The sequence below is a fragment of the Lonchura striata genome, chromosome 17 (genome assembly GCF_050655825.1).
Source record: "Lonchura striata isolate lonStrDom1 chromosome 17, ASM5065582v1, whole genome shotgun sequence".
NCBI lineage: Eukaryota > Metazoa > Chordata > Aves > Passeriformes > Estrildidae > Lonchura > Lonchura striata.
In genome coordinates, this window is record NC_140719.1 from 10,510,655 (window position 1) to 10,534,856 (window position 24,202).

At 42.7% G+C, this 24,202-nt stretch overlaps 1 protein-coding gene across 4 annotated transcripts in view; it reads right to left on the reverse strand.

Moving 5' to 3' along the window:
* Positions 1-584: 584 nt before the first annotated feature.
* AK8 (adenylate kinase 8) overlaps positions 585-24,202 on the reverse strand; it is a 65,631-nt gene continuing 42,013 nt past the window's right edge. For all 4 annotated transcript variants that reach the window (XM_085593925.1, XM_085593926.1, XM_021543541.3 and 1 more), the window contains 2 exons: positions 3,188-3,268; positions 585-1,167 (listed from right to left, as the gene is read on the reverse strand). In XM_085593925.1, coding sequence (XP_085450051.1) covers positions 930-1,167; positions 3,188-3,268 — 319 coding nt within the window. In that variant the 3' untranslated portion in view covers positions 585-929. The remainder of the gene's footprint in view (positions 1,168-3,187; positions 3,269-24,202) is intronic.

Below are 24,202 nucleotides of genomic sequence, written 5' to 3' on the forward strand. Positions count from 1 at the left end.
CAGCACAGATCACTCCCCTCTCTTACAGGCATTAAGGATGTGCATTTCCACAGCCAGAGTCTGAGACAGCCAGCAAGCTTTCAGCAGAGATTTTCCAGGTTAAAAGTTTTCATTTCTGCCATATCCAGCCAGAGAAGGGGAAAAAAAAAGAAAAAGAAACCCTGGACAACAACTTACCCAGGCACAGCTCAGGGAGCAGCCACAGGCAGGGAGTTGCTACCCCAGGAAAAGAGGATTTAGGGAGTCACCTGCTCCTGCAGCTCGTTATGGCCTTGATTGGGTTCTGGAAGTGATGGACCTGCAATCAGTTTTCCATGGCTCTGGGTATCTTCTCCAGCTGTTCTGAGTATTCCTGCCCAGAAGAATGGGGATGGCCACTGCATCTGCAGAGGGCTTGTCAGCACTTTTTAAACAATCTCAGTTACCAGGGGAGTGAAAACCTCTGCCCCCAGCCTCAAACACTGTGGAGAAAATTCACTGAAAAGCTGGGAGCTTTGTTTTTCTCTTTGCTTTAGGGTTAGCTTGCAGGGACAGAGGGAGGCAGGGAGTGCCTGAGTGGTTTTGGTGGAGAATTAAGACACAAACACATCTAACAGCTTTAATACTCCAAATTGTCTTCATGGGTCTTACATAGTGAAGACAAAACTATTCAGAAACAGAAAAAAACATTTGAATTAAACACAGGAGTTCCCCAGCCACGGTGTTTCATATCTTGAATCATGAAACAAAAGCCAAAAAACTTTCCCCTAAAGCCCAATTTCTTACCCTCTGTACTTCACTCAGCCTTGGTGAGCTTCAGATTTAGCACAGCTTGGCTGACTTCCCCCTCCCTGGTGATAACCTGCCACTTCAGCAACCAGACTGCAAATATTACAGGGAAAAATTTAAAATCAACTCTTCCACAAATCAACCCTTTTCATACTAAACTTCTAATGTTTTTTACATGGAAGAGGCTTAATGATACAGCTTTCTATGAACTCAAATATAACGTAAGGGTCTTGGTCAGCATTGACATAAAAGGCATCTTGGTAAAAATCCTCCAGGGCCTTGATATTGCTGTGATAGATGTTCAGGCGCCTCTCAATATTTTCTTCCTCATCTCTGGGGTTCTGCCTGAGCCGGGCCTGGATCTCTGGAGTGGGAGCTGGTCTGAATGTGATGTGGTATCTGGAGAGGAGAAGAAATGCCACTTTTTCTGCTCAGCCTGAGGACACAGCAGCCACCTCTGCAGATATTCCATGTTTTTACCTATCACAGCCCCTTGGCCTCTTTCTGCTCCAGGTTGGGGTTTTAAAACAAAATTTCAGGGCAGGTAATCCGTCATTGCTGCCCTCAAGAACCCTGGATCCTCAAAGGCCAAGGCTTTTTCTGGAGGGGACACTGGTGATGTTTATCTGCTCCACACAAGGAGAAATTTCTATTACATTACCCAGTGCTCCAGGTTCAGAAGCATTTCCAGATATTTTACTTGTAATCTTTGATTCCTGTCTTTAAAAAAAGTCTAAAAAACCCTAACCTTAAACATAAACACAGCCCCGTGTCCAGCATTGTTGGGACCTGTCACTTAAACTGGGTTTAAGGCTCTCAGGCATTTAATTGCTTTATGTAGCAGCAGAAGGTTAAAAGAGGTTAATTCACCTGAGATAGGTTTTGGTTATTTTTGATTTTCCAAATGCCAGAATTTGGCTTCCCTCAATTCACAGTTGTGGCTTCCCTCAGTTACTTCAGCAGAAAAGAGGATTTTCATCTTCACAGTCCTGCAGCAGTGCCACAGCCCAGCTCAGCTGACACCAAAGGAATTCTGATGATGTTCCTGCATTGCCCAAAGCTCCCAACAATCTCTAAAAGTTCATTTGCAATCAAGGGTTTAAATTCCCTGTTAGAATTGGTAATCCTAACTCTGAGTAAACATTTCCTCTGCCCTAGCACAAAACCAGCTCATCCCTCTTCCTGTACAGACAAATTTCCCGAAGTATTTTGGGATAGATGCAAAACCAAGGAGAGAGCAGAGTCTGTGTCTCTGCAGAGCTGCACCCAAGGATGTGTACACGGAGTTCATTCCACATGGGAATCATTTAGGGCACAGCTGAAGGCCACCCCCTGCCCTGCATGCCAAGGATTAGAAACAGCACCTAAAAGAATTCAATTCACGGAGAATTTGTGAGCAATAAACCCCAGAGTGTGGGAGAGGGAAGTGTGTGAACTGGAGCAGATACTGAGCAGCCTAATCCTAATGATAAGAAATGCAAAGATGTGGGAATGATTTGCTTCAGCCTGCTCCTTTCTGCTGAACAACCACATTGCTCATTACTAAAGCAAAGAGAGCAGTTACAGCAAATCACTGCTGCTGTCACAAGTTAATGCTGCACCTCGAGTGAGATGTCTGAATAATCATCCATCACTTTGGGACAAATCCACTCTTTGTGGCCTTCATCTTTGAGGGTTCAGGATTTGTATTTGATGCAATAGGATGCGCTCAGCCTTTAGAAAAGCAAAATGAGGGTTTCAAATTTCTATGGGGGGAATCATAAAACCAGGCCACAAGTGAAGTTGTGATCACAGTCCAACTCCAGCAGGTCTTTGGGAAGATAAATTTATTTGTGACCTGTTCCCTGGAAATCAAGGGTGGAGAAGGCAGGAAAGCTGAAGGTCACTGGTGCGACAAGGGGCTGTGACACCATGGAGATGAGCCAACCTTACAGTGACTCAGTGACTCAAAGGAGATTGCTCCAATGAGCAGGAAACACATTAATACCTCCCAGCAGACAGGACCATCACAGGAGCCTGGGGAAGTAAAATGCAGCAAGTTTTCCATTTTCCCCAGCTGGAAACCTTCAAAATTCCCATGGGGATGTCTGAAAAGCATCTGCATTTAAGCTAGGTTTCAGACATCTTCTCTCAGCATTATTTTCCCAACCAATTGAGTTACCATTAAAATGCTAGAGCTGAGCTATTTGCTGCTGTAGGTTTCAGGCACCAGGATTTAAAAGCCCCTCTTCTGAGGAGCTGCTGCAGCAGGAAGGTGGGCTGGTGCTTCAGGAGCTATGAAAGTTTTAACTTTGCTTTTAAGGAATCCCTAAGCAGGAGTAGAGCATTCCTGAGCTCCTTAGATTCCTAAGAAGCCGATTTGGTGCTTTCATCTCCCTGGCAGCCAGAAAAACGTTAGACATGAGGCAGGAGTGCTCACCTCTCCCCAGTGACAGGATCAGTCCTCCGCTGGGACAGGCGCTCCATGATGGACTCGTAGGGGAGATGAAAGAAGAACACCCTGTGGAGAACACAATTAAGTGCATGAACATCCTGAGAACATCACTTGTGACCTTCAGGGTGGGAGTTAATCCTCACCAAAGGAAGAGCAGTCGTGGCAGTGACAGTCCCCCCCAAACCTGCAGAGTCCCAGATGTGAGCACAGGATTTCTGCCCAGACTCGCTACTTTAAATGCAGGCGAACCCAATGGGAAGGAATGACAATGTCTTAATTCAGAAGGCTGAATTATTTCTTTATTATAACTATGCTAAAATACATTACTATAATATAAAAAAAGGAAAATACTAAAACTACATACTACTTTAACACAACTCGTGACCCTCTTTGAGAGCCCAGCCCCAGGTGGGTTGGATTGGCCACCAGGCTCAATCAATCCTCACCAGAATCCAACCAAGCACTCACTCCAGGTAAACAATTCTCCAAACACATTCCACATGAGAAAAACAAGGAGCAGAAATAGAAATTGTTTCCTCTTCTATTTCTCTCTGTGCACCTCTATGAAAAATCCTGAGAGGGAGAGAAATGTGCTTGCAGATCTGCACAAAGATCACATTTAACAATTAGCTCAGAACAAAATAAAAAATAAGGCTCCCTTTGAACCTATGAATATAATTTTTCCCAGCGAAGCACAAGCTGAAGGCTGTAAATACATCTTTCTTTACAACACACCTTCTCCTGCTGCTGCCTTCAAGGCCAGGCTTCCTGTTTTCATTTTTGTCTGCTTCTCACAGGAGATACTGCGTGGTTTAGACATTCACCAAAGGAACATTTTACACTGACTGGGTGGGATCAGACCATATGAAAGGCTGAGCTTTACCTTGGCATGCACATAGCAGATTACTAGAATCCTTTGTAGGATTTAAAGTTATGAAAATCATCTCTCTTTTCAAATGTTTACAGATAATGACTTCTATTCACACTGTGGTTACAAAATAACAGCCAGGAATAAAACATTCAAGATCTTGGAGATTCCAAAGACAGGAAAAGAACAACAGTTTCAACACTCTTTTATCCCTTACACTCTTAACATTTTGTTTTTCTTTGTTTCTGTTGCCCAACAATGGCACAAAAACGTGATTGTCAGAACAGGTAACATCTGATGATATGTCTCAAGATGAATATTCTAGTAGAGAGGAACAACATTTACACAGTCATGATAATTGATACGGCTTCCTGTTATATCCTGAGATAAACAAACCCACTGAAGGATTATAACCTGGCATATCAAGAAAGCTTGTCGTAATTCATAGTTAGGAACACAAAAAGTATTATGGTATTTGAAACAGAAGAGCCTAAAAAACTCCACTTAAAAAGCTGCCAACAAAATGAACTCTGAAAGCCTTGTCTGAGACTCCCTTCTTTTCCAAACAAGATGCTGCTTATTATCCAGTCTGGTGTCACCATTAAAGAGGAGTGGAGGGGAAGATGTGGGAGGGTGCAGAGATCCCTGCTAATGTGGATTTTTTTTCCCCCACGTGCATTGTTGTAACAGCACACACGGAATTCACTGTACAGCAGCACAAACTCCCAGCCCAAGGGTCCTTCCAGTGGCAGGTGGGATGCCTTACCCTGCCACTCCCCACATCTCCCACAGACAAGGGAAAACAACACTCCCCCAGGGCTGTCAGTTTAAAATCGTTCAGAAGCAGGAAAAAAAAAATAAAAAAAAAGATGAAGGGGAAAAACACTGACAGAATTGCAGTCTAGACTTAAAATACTTCCAATTAGAAAGCTTTATTACCATTTGGAAGGAGACACATACCCCACACAGTCTATTAGGCAGCCCCAGGAGGTTTACTCACAGGAGTAAAGGCTGTTTACACGGCAGCAGGCTGGGAAGTGTTAGCCTTGGCTATCTGATCCATCTCCTGCAGCTCCTCAAGGCACTTGTGAGCAACATTTGCCCTCTGTCCCTTGCTCAGGCTCCTGTGACTCTGCTCACATAACAAAGCTGTCCCTCCAACTGCCCAGGTAACACATTTGATGGATTTCTCTTGGAAATCCTCATAACACAGATGGCTGCACCCATGACCTTGATCCAGCAGCAACTGGAACAACTCCCTGCAAGTTCTGGATTCCTCTCCACACGGCGGGCGTGGTTTCCTCCCATAAATGCATCCCCTGTAAAGCTCTCTTTAGGAATCAGCCAGGCTTTGTATGTTGTAATGTCACAACTCCTATCAAGGGGAAATATGAAACAGATGTCATCAGGATTGGTAGACAGGGAGGAGAGGAAACACAGCCTCATATCAAAGTACACGACATTACCCTGCTGGATTAGCATCCAGCACAGCTCCTCTGCCACAGCTCCCAGCCCAGCTGCAGGAGGGGAGCGGTGGCAGGAGCAAGGGGAGGGGGGGGCTGGCCAGAGGGGCACCAGGAATCCTCACTCCTGTGCCACGGGCTCACAATCCACCTGTGGGCAACCAAAAATCGCTGGCATCCAGTTGGAGACTGTGGGGGAAAGTTGGTGCAGCCTCTGAGGTCTCCGAGGACACACGTCCCCCTGACTCCCACTGAGTGAAACCAGAGATTCCCGAGCACAGCTCTGTCCTCTCTCTTTTGTTCCATCTCCCAGGAGAGGGATTTGTGGGAAAAGGTCCGGTCCTGTCAGCTTTTATAGATGATAAAACTGTGAACACAAATGTTAAAAGGCACAAAAAAAATCCATGTGTCAGAATCCTGCCTCTTCCTCACTGCACTTGACATCATTTATCTAATCTAGTGCAGCTTCCAGATACATTAGAGAGATTAAATTCCAACAAATTAATAATGATGATGACACCTTCACTGTGTACCCAGTCAAATGAGAACTTGCTGCCTTTGGATGGTGATGAAATGTATTCCAGCCCTAGCAGCTGGAATGTAACTCTGTTTTCCTAGCAGCCATCTGGCATTCCAGAAGAGTATTCCAGCCACTTCTGGCTGCTGACTGTTCAGACAGTGTCATCTCAGAGCCTGGAGGTCACCAGGGCATCCTGATGCTTCCCCTGGTAAATGGAGGAGGAGAGGGAACAGGAGGGGTGGCAGGGGTGTTATTTCACCCTGGATTGTGAGACAGGATTTTTGGAAAAATGTGTCCCAACCACGCCATAAGTGAAGGATTTGTGACCTACACAACAGCATCCAGCTAATCCTGAGCTGCATTTGTTCCAGATGGCAACCAACCCACTTAATCCAAGTTATTAACAACTGGCAGTGCTCAGTGCTGTCCTCACAAGAATTTATTTGGTGGTGGTTTTCCTGTTTTCTGGATATAACCACACTGATTTCCAACACCTGGAAGGGAAAAATTTTGAGTGTTGCTGTAAGAGAAGCAGGTGTGCCTGAATCCTGGAATCCTGTGCTAGGGAATAAGGAATGCTCCTGCTAAGGACAGTCCCTTTCCAGGATGGCCCCACTGCCCTGCCAGCTGCCTTCACATCTCCAGGGAGCTGCAGCTCTGCCTGGGAGCCAGGCCCTGTCATTTAAGCACAGCTGCTTCATGAGGCTGACCTAGATGGATCCAGATGTTGGCTGTTCTAGACCTGAGCTATTTACTCAGGTCAGATTCTCATCCTTGGCATTTCCCATTGCTTGGAGTTGCTCTGGATTGACACCGGGGGAGTGGAGCCCAAACCCTTTTTATAGGACTGTTGTCTGTGAAATCAGATCATGCCATGAAATCAAATCCATACCTTGTTTTCATTTAAGGATGTAAAGACAACACAACAGGATATCTGAGACAGCATCCTGATCCCTACCTGGCTTTTAAAAGAGAGACTACTGACTTGCTTGTGGCTATCCCAGGGTCAGGCTGAGCGTTGCAACAAAGTTAGGATGCTTGAATTAAAACAAAAATACACCACCAGCCAATACTGGGCCACTTTTAATGCAGCTTTTAAACTTTTGAGTTGAAGCTGCAACTTTAAAAATAGTAAGTTATTAATCTTTCCCTTATTTTCTTGACTCCTATATATCTTCTCTGTCGCAGGCAGGTACCAGCTGCCATATTCCCATTCTTCATGCTCTGCACTCTGCAAAAAAAAAAAGAGGCCCCTGCTGGCCAATTCTTGTTTAAAATTGTGCATAATTGATAGTGGCAAATCTACCCCAGCTGTGTCTAAAACCTCTCCAGGGGCAAGAAAAACACTCTCTGTGACTGTCATTAAGTACTAAATTAGCAAGTGCTCCTGGCAGTTTACAACGCACCACATCAGCCTGCTTTAAAAAAAAAAAAAAAAAGAAAAAAAAAGTGAAGATCAGATGCCTGTGTGATGTCAAAGTTACAGCAAACTTTGCTGGCAGAACTTTGACAGACCCTCAGCTAAATCAGAGAAAAAAGAACAGGAAGGAGAGAGTGAAAAAAAGAGAGAGGAAGAGACAAAAAATTATCTCCTTTTCCAGGCAGACAAATAGAAAATGTCAAATTCACGACTACAAATAATTGTGCCTTTCATGAGGCACAGAACACTTCACTCCATATGGAGATATCAACAGGGCTGCTGATGCTATGGCACAATTCTTCATGGAGAACAACTTTCCTGGAGGACTCTGTTCTGGCAATGCAATGGCTACAAGTTCTGTAATTGAATATAAAGCTGAGAAAGAGCTGAGGTTGAAGTGTAAGGGTGCAGAAGGTCCTAAAAGGCCACCACAGGTACAATCCTTGTGTGATCCCTAGCACAAACACAAACTCCTCCCTTTGGTTCACAAAGCAGCCAAAGCAGGTGAGGAAGGAAATCACAGAGTTCTCACAAATGCATGAAAAAGCCTTGGGGGCATCATGGACTGAACTGGCAGAGGGACAAAACCATATCTAAAAGCTGTCCTGAATCTGGGTAAACTCTAAGACTCTCATTGTTAAAACTGACCGTATTAGTAGCTTTTAAAAGTTTCAAAAAGTGCACAAAACTGTACAAACTTCTGGATTTTACAAGCAGAAAGGAGCTTGATGGCAGCTTTAGTCAGGGTACAAAAATTATCAGCATTGCAAAAAGGTCTTTTCCTTGGGTAGCACCACTGAGTAATCACAACATGACAAATTAAGTTAGTGGTTCAACTTGACACGTATGAGGAGGTTCAGATTTGAACCCAAGTACCTAATTCCAGATAAAACCTTGACCATTTTATCTTTGTTGACTTTCCAGCCAGAGATACTGACTTGGATCAATTAATTCTCCTAAAGAACATCCCCTGTCCCATGGCATAAAGCCACCTTGAACCTGAAACCTTGGCTAAGCCTCTTCTCAAGCCCATGGCCCAGACACAGGCTGACAAGCAGGTTACATTTCCACAGTCACATTCTGCATCCCCAGTCCTCCTCTTAAAAATGAAAACTGTTTACACAGATCCCACCAACCTTCTCCCAGGGTTTGCTCAGGGTTCAGTGCAGCTCTCTCCAGGTGTTTTGCCCATGGGTAACCAGACTGCAAAGGCTCTGCTGAGGCTGCACCCCTGACTTGACATGAATCACAGTTTATTCCCTACCCTAAATACTCCTCCTGCATGTCTCTGCAATGGATAAAATGATCCTTATCTCTTATTTATGGAAGGAGCTGTTGGGAGGTTTTATTCACTTATTTCTTTCAAACTCTGGGATATCGTCTGATGAAAGATGCTTGATCCTATTTTGGGAAGTAATTTCACCCTCTAGGTTTCAACCATAAGGGAAAACACACTGCATAAACACTAAAACAGGTTAATCAGCACAAGTGTTTTGCTCATTGAGCCCTTACAATGATTCATGGCATGACAAGCTATTTCCAGAGCCTGGATCTTTTCAAATGGATGCATTTCTGTCAAATAACTACAAAAGTGGGGCACTATTCCCAGGACATGGCTGCTGGCCAGGGGAGTGAGGTGAACAGCATCCTTTGTGGATGCAATGTCTATCCCCCCAGCAGCAGTGCAGAGTTTTGACTCTGGTGGATGTTTTCCACGCCCCAGCTGGGCTCCAGCAGCCGGGCCAGCCGAGGTGACAGGGTCCCTCCTGTGTCCCAGCCCAGCAGCCTGGTGGCTCAGCAGTGTCCCACGGGTGCCACACCAGCTCACACAGAGGGAACAGGCCCTGCTGCCAGTCTGACAGGGCAATGGACTGGGTGTGGAGCTGGGATAAAGCAAAGCAGCTCCATGGATTGCCAGCAGCAAGGAACCCCAGGCCTTTGGGCAGCCAGAGCCCTTCCATGGTCTGCAGGACTTGGGGCTGTGCAAACATTACAGAGCACAGTGAGAGGCACACAGAGAGAGCAAATGTGCTCATAGGAGTGGCTTCAGTGCATTTTTAAAGCTTCTTTTGAGGAGGCAACATTAACTCTTTTTGTGTCTAATCAGTGGCTTGGATGCATTAATACCTGCATTCAAAACTGCTTTACATTTCTCTCCTCATTTCTATTCTTTTCCTCCTCCTTACTCTCAGCTGTTATTCCAGCATCTTTGCATTCCCCCTGGAGTTCATTCCAGCGGTGCTTTATGAATCACAGAATAAGATGGCAGCCAGCAGTGCCTTAGAGAAGTGTGGCTGGCACAATTTCTGCCCTGCACAAGGTTAATCAAACCCCTTCCCAGATAATCCACAGCCTCGGCAGCCCCAGAGGCCCCAGGTCAGGAAACTGAACCCTCTCCCCCAAATGCAGGCATGTTTCCTCAGTTCCCTGCAACCTTGCAATAATTAAATTCTGCAAAGCAAATCTGGAGCAGAGCAACAACTCCAGGGTTAAGCACCAGCAAACTCATCTCAGGACTGATGCCTTTGCTACCTGCCTGCAGCTTGGCACCAGCACCTCCTGCTCCTAACAAGGGTAAAACCCATACTCTGCCTCCTTATTAAATAAACAGAATCAAATTTAGAGTAAGTGATGTTTAACCCCCACCCCCAACATTTAAACACTAACTTTTGTCGTTAGTAAGATATTTGGTATGTAAAAATAAATAAAAGAACTGACACCGGGAAAGTGTATGATCTGGGGGCAAGGGGAGGGAATAAAAGAATGGATTATAATGTGTCATTTTATATATGTGTCAAAGGAACCCAATTTCATAATAGGGAATAAAAATTCCCTGTTTAAATACTGTCAAATAAATCCTCAAATGTAATAGGGTTCACTTGTGGGGAAAGGAAAACTAAATCTGATTAAATATTAATGTGGCGTAGTATTAATTAAGAGAGAAAAAAGTCCATCAAGAGAACCCCAATATGTTTACTGTGTCCCCAGGAAGCTGGAAAATTTCACAATCAAGTGTGTAAATGTTCTAAAAAAGGGTCCTGAATATTTTATGAATATTTGTCATAAAACAGAAATAATAACCACTGTGCAGAGCTATTAGAATTAATATTTATGCTGCCCGCCATGAAATATTCATGGGGACAGAGAAAGGGGGGCCCGTAAGACAAGAATTAATTTACATTGGGCTTGGTTTACCCGCTGGCTTGATGTTTAAAGACGGCTTGACAAGGCTCCATATGAATCCGTCAGTCACTTGCAGCGGTAGGTGGGGTGAAGGCAGGGGGGGAGCGGGTCCAGGCTGCTGACAGCTCACAGATTGAGTTTCTGACAGCCCTTAAAAAATCTAAACGGCCCCCCACCTTTTTTTCCTTCTTCCATTGCCCAAGGCGCTCTGTACTGCCACCGTTCATCCGATCTCCCCTTCCATCTGCTGAAATTAAGGAATTAATGAGCGCTATACACTTTACAGCAGGCCCCAGGAATGTTTACTGGTGATTAAATTATAATGCAGCCGAGCTGTATAATTCATGAACCAATTAAAGGAAGTGTTAGTTGATTTGATGGGATGAGGACGTACAAAAAGCATTTAACTAATAGGGAACCGTGGGCTGCCGGGCGCTTTGGCTTTCTCGGATTACGCGGCTAATTGCTCTGCTTTATAGGGCTGTCACAGATAGCCATACATATTTCATTGTTCTCAAATACTTCAATTGTTTGCTTTCGTGTTGCTGCTGTAATATGTAGAAGCCCAGCCAAACTTCAGTGTAGTTAAAGCACTACTCTGCAAAAGCAGGTTGCTCTGGGAGGAGGGAGGGACGAGAGGGGCACGAGGAGAAGGCTGGCTGAAAAGGAGTAACTTAAAGCCTCAGAGTTAAATGTCACTCAGCAATTACATGATTAAAAGGTGCAACATATGATAGTCTTTTGTTTTACAACTTTTTGGACACTAATATTCTATGCTGACTTCACCGTGGAGAAAATATTGGTGCGCTGAGCTGCTTTTTGTTTTGCTAATACTGAGGAGCGAACGAGGAAGGCGGAGAGGAAAGTGCATTAAAAAAACCCAGCAAGGAAGAGTTAGATTGCTGCGGTTATCAAGAATAACACATCGTGTTTAAACTTAGGGGGTTTGATATTCTAAAGCACACGAGAGATGAAGGAGGTTGATCTCCCATCCGGGAGAACATTCTGTGTCTAATTCAGGGAGCTGCTGAACTGCTCATCCCAACAACTCCAGTTTGCTGCACAAGGAATGGGGGAATTTGCCACTCCTGCTGTTTCACAAAGCACTCCCCCACAGCTGACAGGCCACAGGCTTTGATGAAACAGATTCTCTGGATTTGAAGGGACCTATCAGTCAAGTTACTCCTCAGTCAAAGCAGGCATGTTCTTCCAGCAGTGAAATCCCCAGCCCATATCCAGAGGTATTGCTGAAAAAATTAGGTACCATCAGATAAATACCTCACCCAGGCACTATTGTGTGGTTACACCCTGGCATCTATTGAATAAATAACACGCTGGGTGAATGCTGGATTTCTTTAACTCAGTGATGAAGACTGCAGCCCTCCATGTGTCCCTGGCAAGGTGTTCTGTCACCCACCTGAGGGACCCTGTGGCAAACCCTGACCTGTCTAATTTGGAGCTTCCCATTCCAAATTGTTCTACAAAAACCAGCTCAGCAACTTCCAAGTTATTATGTTATTAAGTAAAGTTATTGTAAGTTATTATGTAAAGTTTATAATCTGTTCATCCCTTTCCTGTTCCTTCCAGGATTTGGGTTTGGAAAGCAATCCCTGTGGAGAGCCCTCCACCAGAAATCAGGATTTCTTTGCAAGCCAGTGCAGGTGTTCAGCAAGAGACCTACATTCAGTGAATAATGACATTTTTCTAAAAAGCAGAGAAAGCCTAAGTGACCCCAGAAAGAAGGAGCTGCACATCCCATTTCCCATGGCAGCACTCAGATCAGCAGGCTTGGGGCAATCTGTATGGGACAAAAACTGGGGTGCTAAAGAAAAAAGATTTCTCATATAGCTTGACACTGATGTTAAAAGGCACACAAATTTAAAAAAAAAAATTTTAAATAATTCCCTTTATTCAGAACTACCATATATTGATAGTTTATCCCCAGTTTCTGGGTTAAGTGATGCAAAACTTTGGCTTAGTTTAACAGGTAGGCTCTGAAATAAGGAATAATGACACCAGTCACACAGCAGGAAAACTCGTCACCAACCCACTGGGAGGCTGAGTAAAATGGAAATTGGATTGCCTGCTCCAGAAAATAGAAAGGTTAAATTGTCTGAGAAATAAAGTTAATCCTAAACTCACCTAAGTGGGCAGTGGCTTTTCAGATAATCATGGGGACAGTTCCACACACTACGTGTGATCTTGGGGGGCTTTGAAGTACCCATTGCAGGATTAAATACATCTGCAATTTGGTAAAATCCATTCAGTGACGTTTCTGACATTGAGCACCTGGGACAGTAGCAAAGAGTGTTGGTTTTAACCAAAGTGTTTGTGCAAACCGAGCTCAGACTGTCCCAGGAACACGAGCAGCACCATGGGCATTACATGGGAGAAAAGCAGAGATGAGAACAGGCTCAGGAATCATTCTGTGCCAATGATTGCTAACAGGAAACGTCAGAACTTGGCAATGTCAAGGAATCAGAGGCACTGCAGAAAGTATTTTCTTTGTGTCTTTTGAAGTGCCCTGGATACAATCAATCATACAGGAAAAAAAACTCCTATATTTCAGTTCAATGTGGAAAGGGCTATTTGCATTTCAATATGTTCAACTTATCCTGCCAATAAAAACATGGAATCATGAAGAAGAGATCAGGCCACTGGAGTGAAAAACAAGAGATGACATCCTGCAGACCCTTCAGATAAAACAACTTCTTGTTTGTAACATTTCTGTTGACGTCCCAATATTTCTGAATGATTGGGTTTTCAAATGAGATCAGTCAGCATGCAAATAAGGAAACAGGATCAAGACATCTCCCATACCTGATTGGATAGAGAAATTATCAAAAGACTCTTTTTTCATATTAAATTTCCATCACAAAAGGTCAAACTTTCAACTCCCATTACTTTTGCTAACTGCATTTCACTGTGCCAGCCAGCTCACCGCTGCTGCTGTTTTCAGAGGAAAAACAGAGAAGTAACAAATGATTCCATCTTCTCCCACATCTGTCAGACAGGATGGACAAACATTTTTTAATCTTATTCAATTTTTCTCTATAGCCCTAAAAATCCTTGCAGCCAAAACATCCTTTCTAACCTAATTAGCTATTCCTAGGTTGCTTCTATTTTTCTTACAGGTTCTCTTCTTATTTTCTAGCCCACAGACTGACAGAGCACCAGCTGTGTTGCCAGAATGTTTTGTCCTACAATTTGGCCATTTAAAACACTTTTTGATGTGTGCTTTCCTAAAATATATGTCCCTGCCTTGTCTGGCTGGACTGCTGCCTAAATACACAAGTAATGGATGTTCCAGAAATGGCCCAAGACTCAAAGACTCAGCTCACACAAACTCAGAGGAGCAGCTCAGCACCATCCACTGATTTTCAGGTTTAAAGCTGAATTTTGAACAGCAGGGATAGCAAGTGGGGCAAGCACAAGAAAAATGAATTCATTAGTAAATTGGCAGGACTCGATGTATTCGTCCCATAAAAATTCTCCCTCGCCATGATTATCATTGCAACATATATAAGCCATCAGATCAGTACCTAGAGCTTTCTGTTGCTCTGATTTTCTCTGTTGTTCTTATTACTCAACAACTAAATGCTTCACAAAGCCATTTCCTACAGAAATATTTATGTTCCCAAATGTTTATTGGCCCCTCTATCATGATCAAGCTTTTATGAGCACTCTATACAGAACTCTGAATTAAATACATAATTCCTGCTCTATCAGATCTGTGTTTGTCTATTCCACATAGCCAGGCACTGTGGTGAACCACAGAACACCTTGCAGAAAATCTAATTTATATGGTAAAGATATTTCTATCCACACTGACTGTGTGGGCTGGTGATTACAGGAAGCTAATGAGGACGAGGAAGACGGAGGGCTTAAATTCCATTAAAGGCTTTTATTCATTGTGCTGGTTGTCCTGAACAACCTCTTCCAGTGATTTCTGCACAACCACAGGCTCTGAACCATCCCAGCCTGGAAGGAGGTGGAGGAAATGTCACACAAATGCTTCTGAATTGCCCCACATCACACAGGTGACCACAACAGCTCAGCCACATGGAATAATCAACCCTCAATCCCCTGGATCTGCTCTTCCTGGCAGCTCTGAGCCAGGACCACTGAACAGCTCAGATCAGGAGCTGTTCCCCCAGATTACTTCCTTCACCTCTGATTTTTCATTTTCCTTCTCTTCTCCTGCTGACCAGCAGTGCCTGTGGTGATTTGTCAATGTCTCTATGCAACAATTAAACAAAAATAACAAAAATTCTGGCCTCTCTACCAACATCACATCAATGCTCTCAGCTCCTCGGTGTCCAGCAAATGCCAGATGCAGAATACAGGGAAACCTTTTGCACATAAATTCTTAGGAATGGCTGGAGAATTAGGAAAATTAGGAAAAGTTCTGCCCCCAGAGGGTGGTGGGGCACTGCCCAGGCTCCCCAGGGAATGGGCACCCCAGAGGTCCAGGAGAATTTGGACACCAGGGACATGGTGGGATTGTTGAGGTGTCTGTGCAGGGTCAGGAGTTGAGCTCCCTGATCCTTGTGGGTCCCTTCCAGCTCAAGATATTTTATGATTCTAAGAAAATAACAGCAACTACAATTTATCTGTAAGTCTTTGCTCTTCACAAGTCTATTACTATTGACACACTAATTATCAGGCCACTTAAGTGGATCAAAAGTCATTATATGAAAGGTTAAAATCTGTAGTGTTCTCTTTTTTTTCCTGAGATATGTCTGGTCAAAGGTATTTTGAGGATGAACGGAGGATTTCAGTCACTAGGTGAGGTCTGGAGCTCATGGGATTTAGTAATGGGCTCTTCAGAGTAGATGAAGAAAATACAAAATATCTGCTGGCTGGAAACTATATTTGACATTCAGATACATTCATGACTGAGGTGTGGGATTCTAATAATGAGTAACTGCATAGGAAGTTATTCACTCATGGATTGATTGCACAGGCAACTTTTAAACAGAGTGCTTTCTCCCCCAAAAGGTACTCTAGTTCAAACAAGACTCTCTCTGAACCTGTTGTGAATTACAATGTGTTTGGAATTAATCAGGCAGAATCTGATGTTTAACAAAAAAGAAAAAGATGGATTTTTCTTCTTAGAACTGTTTTAAATGAAGACTCCTGTTCCTTAAAAGGTCCACCCACTATGCATAACTGTTTGTACCCAGAAATAAACTGAAGGAAAGGGCACTCACCTCCACTTGCAGCTTGCACATATCAAGAAAATGTGAAAAGCTGAATGTTTATGTTATTTCCCTGCTAATATAACACAGAATTCTGCCTAACACCATAATGAAAAATAGATTTTAAAATAAAATCCTCTGGTTCTTCCGAGGGCAAAGCTTCCAGGTTACCCATCAAGAATTTTCCAAGTGCACTGTTCAGACAACCACACAAACTCAGCAGCACACAGACTCTGTGCACCTTGTAAGAATGAGGAATATTCACAAACACCAGCCCTTTGCAGAATGTTTTTTAAGGGCAGGGAGGAAACCAGAACAAGTTTTTGTGTTTGCTTCTAGGAAAGAGCTTACACTGCCATTACCATAAATCACCCCAGAATATCCACAGTGACAGAGCACCTTTCATTAAAAAAAATACTGCAGCTTCCTTCAGAAGCACTGCCACTTGCCATTTCTTTGAGGTAATCAGATAGCTGTTAATTAATAAACCTGTCAGGTGAATCGTCCTGCTCTGGTCATCATTATCCATTCTGTAACAGAATCCTGCTCTCATCACTGCTATCCACCCCATAGCTTCCAGCTCAATTAACTTAATGCTATGCAAATGAGAGGCTCTCCTCATCATTAGCTTATAGCCCACAAATGTTAATAACATAATTGGGCCTTCAACAGGGTAATTAGACACGATTTCTTCCATTAGTCTTACAAGGCTAATTATTGTTGATAGGAGAGAGGGGATGAGTCCCAGTGCTGCATGCAAAGAGGGGCATCTGGTTAAAGCAAATATAGACAAAACATCAACAAGGTAAAACAACAGTGGAGATCCAGAGCAGGGTCAGGTAGGGATGGGGTGAAGGAAGATCCATCAGGAGAAACTTAGGAACCACGGGAGAAAAGAAATCCTACAAGAAAAGAACTGAAGCCAAATATCCAGCCTGATGCTGGAGCTCTCCTGCCCTTAGCAGTGAAACAAGGTGATGCTTAATAAAGCCAAGGAAGCTCCTCTCAAGCTTTTGCAGATAGGGCAGTTGGGAAGCTGTGCTGGTCAAAATTCCCAGGTTGGAGATGCAAATGTGTTTCCAAAGAGAAGAACTGAATGAAGAACTGAATTCATTCCTCCACTTCCCAGGTCATTGTGTCCAACCATTTCTCCTGCCCCCACTGGGCTGGCTGTGTTGGATCACAGCATTTTTCTGAGCAACACCTACTTGCTGTAAGAACCAGAGGAAACAGTCTCAAGTTGAGCCAGAGGAAGATAGTAGGAAAAAAAATTCTTCATGGAGAAGGTGGGACAGGCTGCCCAGGGAAGTGGTGGAGTCACCATCCCTGGATGTGCTCAAAAATGTGTGGATGTGGCACTTGAGGACGTGGTTTAGTGGTGAGCACCATGGTGGTGCTGGGTGGAAGGTTGGACATGATGATTTTAAAGATATTTTCCAAGCTTCAGGATTCTGTGATTGTAATTACAAAACTGGAGTACACTGAATTTTTTAATAATCACAAAGTAAAATGAGTGTCAGCAATTTATTCACAGAAAAGTAATAAACACCTGGTTTCAGTGTAATGGACTGGAAGTAAGAGTTCTAACAAAAAAAAAAAAAAATGGCAGCAAGTTTCCAAATTTAAATTATATTTTGGCTGGTGGAATGAAAGCTAAGGATTTGTTCCTGTGCCAGTTAAACCTGTGCACCCATGAAGGTTAGAAGTGTACAACTGGAGACTGAGTTCTGTGAGAAAACTGGACTTTCAAAAGGAGAAAGAAAACTTTACAGAAATATGGCACGTTCTCCACACCCACCACCACTCAGCTTTGACAGTTCAGGGTCTTGCTGCAAAGTGTTTAAAAAACAAAAAGTAAAACTAAAGACTGAACAGGACTCAAGGGGTTGAGAAAATACATTACTCCTTTATTTTGTATTTGTTTAACTTTGGGGCACATTCATGGGCAATATGAATCCTTTGATTTCACTGCAAGTATGTGAGGAGGAACCTTTGCTACTGGTTTCTCCTGAAAATCAGCTTAAATTATGTTCACAGAAGTAGCAGCTTTTACTAGAAGGTTAAATGAAACCATTACTCTTTTAACCTACTGTACCTTGGCCTTTGGTCATTCTCTCAACAGAACAGGATTGTTCTCTCACTGAATATCAGTGGGACATTAATCAGCATTATGTCAAAAGAATGACAGACTATAATTTTTTAAGAATTATTTTTATCAAAGCATGGCAGTGCCCTACTGAGCTAAGAGCTACAGAACCTGTTAGAAAAGGGTAATGTTTAAAAGCCTCTGTGGAATAGATAAAAACCTTTCACAAAGTGTATTTCAAAGGACAGAGTTCTGTAAAATGAAATTTTGCAAACATAATGGGTTTAGGGACAGAAAATATGATCCTTGCAAAGCATAAAAGCCCTGGGTCACCTCTTACACCTGAGCCAAAGGAGGCCAGTTTAAGTGAGAGTGATTAATACATTTATGTGACTGCAGGTGACCCAAGCCCATAAAATTGGATTCAGTGGATTTGTCAGATAACAGGGATTATTCCCACCTCTTTCCTGCAGAATAAGTTATGGCAGGATTCAGTTCCCCTCTCTTAAATTGCCCTGCACTTACTAAATTTACTCACTGGAAAATTCTGAGCAAATATCTGGTTCCAAGGCAAACAGCAGTAAATCCACTGATGTTTTAATGAAGATTACACTTTCTAATCCTCGTGGTAATGACAAACCAGTCTCCATTCAATATGCAATATTACTTGTCAGTTTTAATCACCAAAACTGTGTTATATTTGCTACAGACTGATGCACTTGTCTTCCTAGATCTTCAGCCTGGAGAATCCAAGCAAAAGCAGCACAATTCCTGTTCTGAGAGTTTTCTGCATGGGCCAATTTTGCCACATGAGCTCTGAGTAAAGCTTTACTCTGGGATTAGTCCCACATCCAACCAGATTACTAAATCAGAGCACAGCTGGCACAACCCTGTCCATGTTTTTACAGAAATTATGTATTTTACAGAAATTCTGAAATTCTGTCTTTTTTTTTTTTCAGAAATTCTGAATTCCAGTGATCGTGGCGTTCATAGACTCAGTTTTAACCTGTACAAGACGTAAGGGTGGCCTTGCTGCATTTATTCAGAAGAATATTCAGGCAAATTCAGCCACCACACTATTGAAGTAATCATGATGGGAGATGCTGGACAACAGTGGCCAGCCCTCCCTTCCCCTCGTGCTTCCTCAGCCACTAAATGTCTTCATTTACAGTTCTCACACATGCAAAACTCTCCTCAGTTTTATCTACACATGTCCTCTTAACAATGCAAAGAAAATGCCCTGGTTAATTAAACGTATTTATATTTAATGTTTTCCTCCCTCACTCATTTTTCAGAAGTTTTTCTGCCTATAGGCAGTTCTCAAAACCAATATCTTCTTTACAAAAATGCTTCAAACCCAGCTTTGCATGTGTATGGTTTTTATTTGTGTGTTAACTCCTGAGGTAATGAAGGTGAAATTTTGAAAATTACTGCCTTAGACCAAGAGGAAATAGTCAGAATTGACAAAGCACATAATACTTTACTTTATTTATTGGCCGTGAGACCAGTCAGCATTGCACACCATGAAATGCACTGATGGTGCATGGGTGCAGCCACAGCTTTTCCTACAGAAAATTTCCAGCAGAATTGTTGGTTCAGAGGGACCCTGGGCCAGAGAAGCTCGAGAGGAGCTGCAGGAGGAGCTCAGGCAATGCCCCAGCACCCCCAGCACTGCTGGATCCCAGTCCAGAGAGCAAACAGAGACCTCAAGGAGAGCTCAGGGAGCTTTGGGGATGCTCCAAAATGTGTGAATAAAAACTGCAGCAGAGAGGGCAGAGGGGGAAAGCACAGGCTCAGACTTAGCTACTATTTAAATGCCAGCACTTGGATTTCCTTGGCTGTTTCACTTCATTCCTTAAACCAAAGTTGTGTTTTAGGTGAATGCCCTGAACAGCCTTTGCTGGTTTGTAGAGATTGGTATCACAAGGTTGTCAATGGACTGAGACATGACTGCCTTACTTTGTCTTGTCTAAAATTTGCTACCAGTGCCAAAGACATCCAAATGAGCCCAGACTCTGCTGCTCTCACAGAATTTTCCCTCTCCAGTCTGGTGCTGAGTTCAGAAAGGCAGCCTTGATGTTGGTGGCAACTTCCAAGAGAAAGAGTTCCAACGTAAGGGCAACCAGGATAGAAAAGTCTTCAGGTTTCCTAATGTTTCCTCATTTGTGAGAGATGGTTACTGCAGGAAAATCTCCCTCCTTTCAGCAGTAAAAGGAATGAAAGGGTTGTGCATGTGGTGTTGGGTCCTTAAAAATAACAGTAAAAATAAAAATACTGACTTAGAAGTAGAAGCTTTTCTTCTTTCTCTTCCTGGAGACTTTGGAAGCTTGCTGAGATCAGAGCACTCCTTAATTGCTGTATCCAGGATTTCACCAGACAAACTCCAGCCATCAAAAGGAGCTTGTATGAGATGAGGTAACTTCTAAAAATAATCCCTGCCTCCCACAACTGAAGCCAAATATACCTCCTATTCTTGTTGGAGCAAAATCAGCTTGTGACAGCAAATGCAGCATCCTACAGAAAGCCCACAGAAAGATTTTTAAACTGCATTTGATGTTTTGTTATTGCTGGCTCAAGATGCATATTAATGCTTCTCCCCAGGAGAGAAAGGCTCTTATGGGACCAATATAGGTCAGGCAGAATGTGCAGCAGAAGTGACATAATCTTTTTATTGTAATCATCCAATTTTCTATCTATTGGATTATTTAAGAGCAAGAGCTTCTATTCAGAGTAGTGTTAGGAGGGAAGAGGGAGCACAGTCTGAGGAGGAGGAGAATGGAGAGTAAGAATTCCCCACCAATGGCTAAACCTCAGAAATCTGAACAAGGAGCTGCTTCCATGGGGTTTGTGTGGACAAAAGAATGAGGGTGAGTTTTTGCAGGATGTGGAACCCCTGGAAGTGCTGAGCAGAGCCCTCCTGCCAGAGGGACACATGAAGGAATGGGAGATTCCTGAATATATTTTGCCCATCACTCCATGCCCAGTGGTGCCTCTTGCACTGGTGGCAGATCAGGAAACAAAGGTAAATGATTTAATTACAATCTTGTTAATGAGCAGGATAAGTGTCCAAAATAAAGAGTGAAGACAATCACTGAGTTAGTCCTGTAGCTTGGAAAAGGCTACAGCAGTAGAAACTGGATTAAACTGATCCCAGTCCCTGAGTGAAGCAGACAAGTCTCAGGTGAGAGGAAGATTTGCTGATTTTGCCCAGTAAAAACTGGGATTTTGTTTGGGGAGCAGGAGCTGTGGGCTCCCCCCTTGGCCAGGGTGCTGTGGCCGTGGGTAAGAGGGGCAGTGCTGGGTGGGGAGCACAGATCAGGATTCCTCACCCAAAGCACAATTCCCAGCAAGAAAAAAAAAAGAAAATGATTGAAACAGATTTATGCTGCCTATTATTTTTACTATTTTACAAATTAATCCAAATCCTATATAGTTCACTTGGACTTTTTCTACAGTTTCTCTGTCTCTCTGGTGCAGGCAAATTTTATTATAGTAATTTAGTCCCTTGATTACTACATCATTTTTCTATTTTTTTTTTGCCTTAAAATGAGGAGAAAATAAGATATAACATTTCTTCTTTGCTACTCATCAGATTTTTGTATGCCATCAACCTAAACCACACCTATTATAAATACACAATATCCATCATTTAAATTGGGTCAAAGTTTTTAAAATGCTCTGTAAGATTTTTCCATGTCAGAATAATTCAATCACTATCATGTTTCCTTGATGCAACCATTTTGGGATTTAGCTTGTTCCTTGATAGGGATTTAATTAAGTCATTTACATGTAATTTCCAAACAAGTAGCTGTTACAGAAGGCAGCAAAGAAATGAAAAGGCAAAAAAAGGAACCCGAAGGCAGGAGATCTTTAACAAAAATATTTCTGATATAAAAATGAATCTGAGGAATACATATTCAGTGATAAGTATTCCAGTCCATGTCTGGTAAACTCTCAGATAATGGCAGCATGGTGGGGTCACTGGGGTTCTATTAGCTCAATTAATGAGGAGTAAGATAAGGCTAACACCCAGCTCTTCAAACGGCTCAAAAATAGAGCTGATAGTAATGGAGTTATTAACCTTCGCCAGCCATTGAATTTTACTGCTGATTCAAACTCCATTTCCTAGTTCAGGCCTCCATTAATAGGCTGTTTATTATCCCTAATCCACATTGGGATCAGCTGCAGAAATATGAAAGCCCCATGTAAAGACCAAGTAGTTCAAAAGGAAAAAGAAAATATTTTTTTTTCCCCCATTCTGATTTCTCCCTTTTCAACATATTCACAGGTTCTTCCTCAGAAATTAGGAACTTCATTATCCTAAACTGTTTGAATACATGTTCTCAGCAGTGTGGTGAAAAAGAAGCTTTAAATATATTGTGTAAAAAGATGACATAATTGGGAACGCAGCCACATCATTTTGAAGACCAAATAAAAACCCTGCTGGAAAGCTTGCACTGGAGAAGCTGCTGCTGTTTATTTTCTCTACTGGCAAAGAAACAACTTTAAGTTTGGAAAAATGAGTATTAGAAATATATTATTCTTAGGGCAATCCTTTAGCTCAGCTCTTCCACACCCAGCTTTGTCTGTTTGTATTTGTATGATTTGTAATGTAATTAATCAACACAGAAAAGTAAAATAACTGATCAGAAGGACAAACCCAGGGAAATAATGGAGCAGGGAAGTGGCAGTCCCAGGAGAGGCAGCAGCAGAGCTTTGGGTACCGTGGGAGGGCCTGAGGAGAGCTCCAGCACAAACCTGGCTCCAACTTTAACAGAGAAATCCTGAGTTAAAGGCTCTCATGAGATCTCTGCTGAGTTTGAACTCACTCAACTGAGATTTTTGACACTTTGTAAATTTTTGGTATGTTTTCAGTCAAAGAGACAACGTTTAGTTACCACAGTGTACACACAGAAGATGTTCTTCCAAACTCTATCCCTATAACATCTGATAGAATAACAGCAATTATAAATGATGGAGTTAAGATCAAAATAAAAATGCTTATTTTATCCACCTCCAGCACACAGTGCTGCCCTTAAATGCAATTCTGGGCGTCCCACCTCAGTAAAACAAAAACAAACCAAAAACTTTACTTCCCCAGTGAGGGGAGGAAACGGGATGACCAAAAGAAATAAATGATTTCTAGAAAAGAAAAAAGGATAAACAGATCAAGGTTCTTTGTCTGGGAAAGAAGTGACTGAAGGGCAAATACAAGAGGCTTAGAAAATCAGGAGTATTGAGAGACATGACTAGGGAATATCTGTAAATGTTTCTCAAGAGAAGAAATGCACCTGGGAAAAAATTATGAAGTATTTTGATATGACACCCGGTGAAATGAGAAACTCCTTTCCATGTGATTTGGTGGAAGGTTAAACCTAAAGGTTTAAAAAGAGACTATGAACTCAAGGAAAAGGGGTGATCAGAAGTTTTCCAGAGGATCCTCTGGCTCAGGGAATCCTTAAATTTCTGATTGCCTTAAGCTGGCCCAGCAGAGGAATGCTCAGGAACCAGCTGAAGGTGACAACAAGAGATTCACAATACGACCCTGCTGCTGAATCTTATTTTAACTCCAAGTTTGAGAGAGAGCAAAAAGGATAAAAAAATAGGATAAAAAGGATATTACACTGAGTTTTCAGTAGAACCACCCATGGCTACACTATACATATACAATAGATGTATACAATATACAACTGTACATTTCTTTTTGTTGCTTAAGCACTAATTAAAAAAGCCAAACCACCCATTTGGGTGAGGAACTGAAGCCAGCCCTTTGTGGCTCAGAGCTTCACAGCCACCCTGTGGTTGTGGATTCCCACTGGGGTGGGCACGAAGTGGTTAATGGCAGGAAATGGTTAAATTTGAGTCCCAGCTGAGAGGCCATTAACAGATCCAGCTCCTCCTCTGCCCTGGAGGCTGCCCCAGTTCAAGGCCAGCAGGATCCTGTCCACCCAGGCAGGAGCTGCTTCACAGGGCAGCTCCCTCCTCTCTTTCCTGTGCCAGTCCACCAGCAAACCCTCATTCCACTGCAAATTCTAATTTAAAGAAACCCCCTACTTTTTCAGTGAAAATTGAATTATTTTCCTTTTTGTTCCACAGTAGTTCTTTGGATGCGGTAGCCGATGCTGTATCAGGTTTTTCTTTTTTTATTATTACATTTTAACAAACTTTATAGCCCATTTTGTTTGTTTTCAAATAACTTTATTTTCCTTCTTTTCTACCATCAATTACTAGGTTTGTTTTTCTTTCTATAAGATGGAGG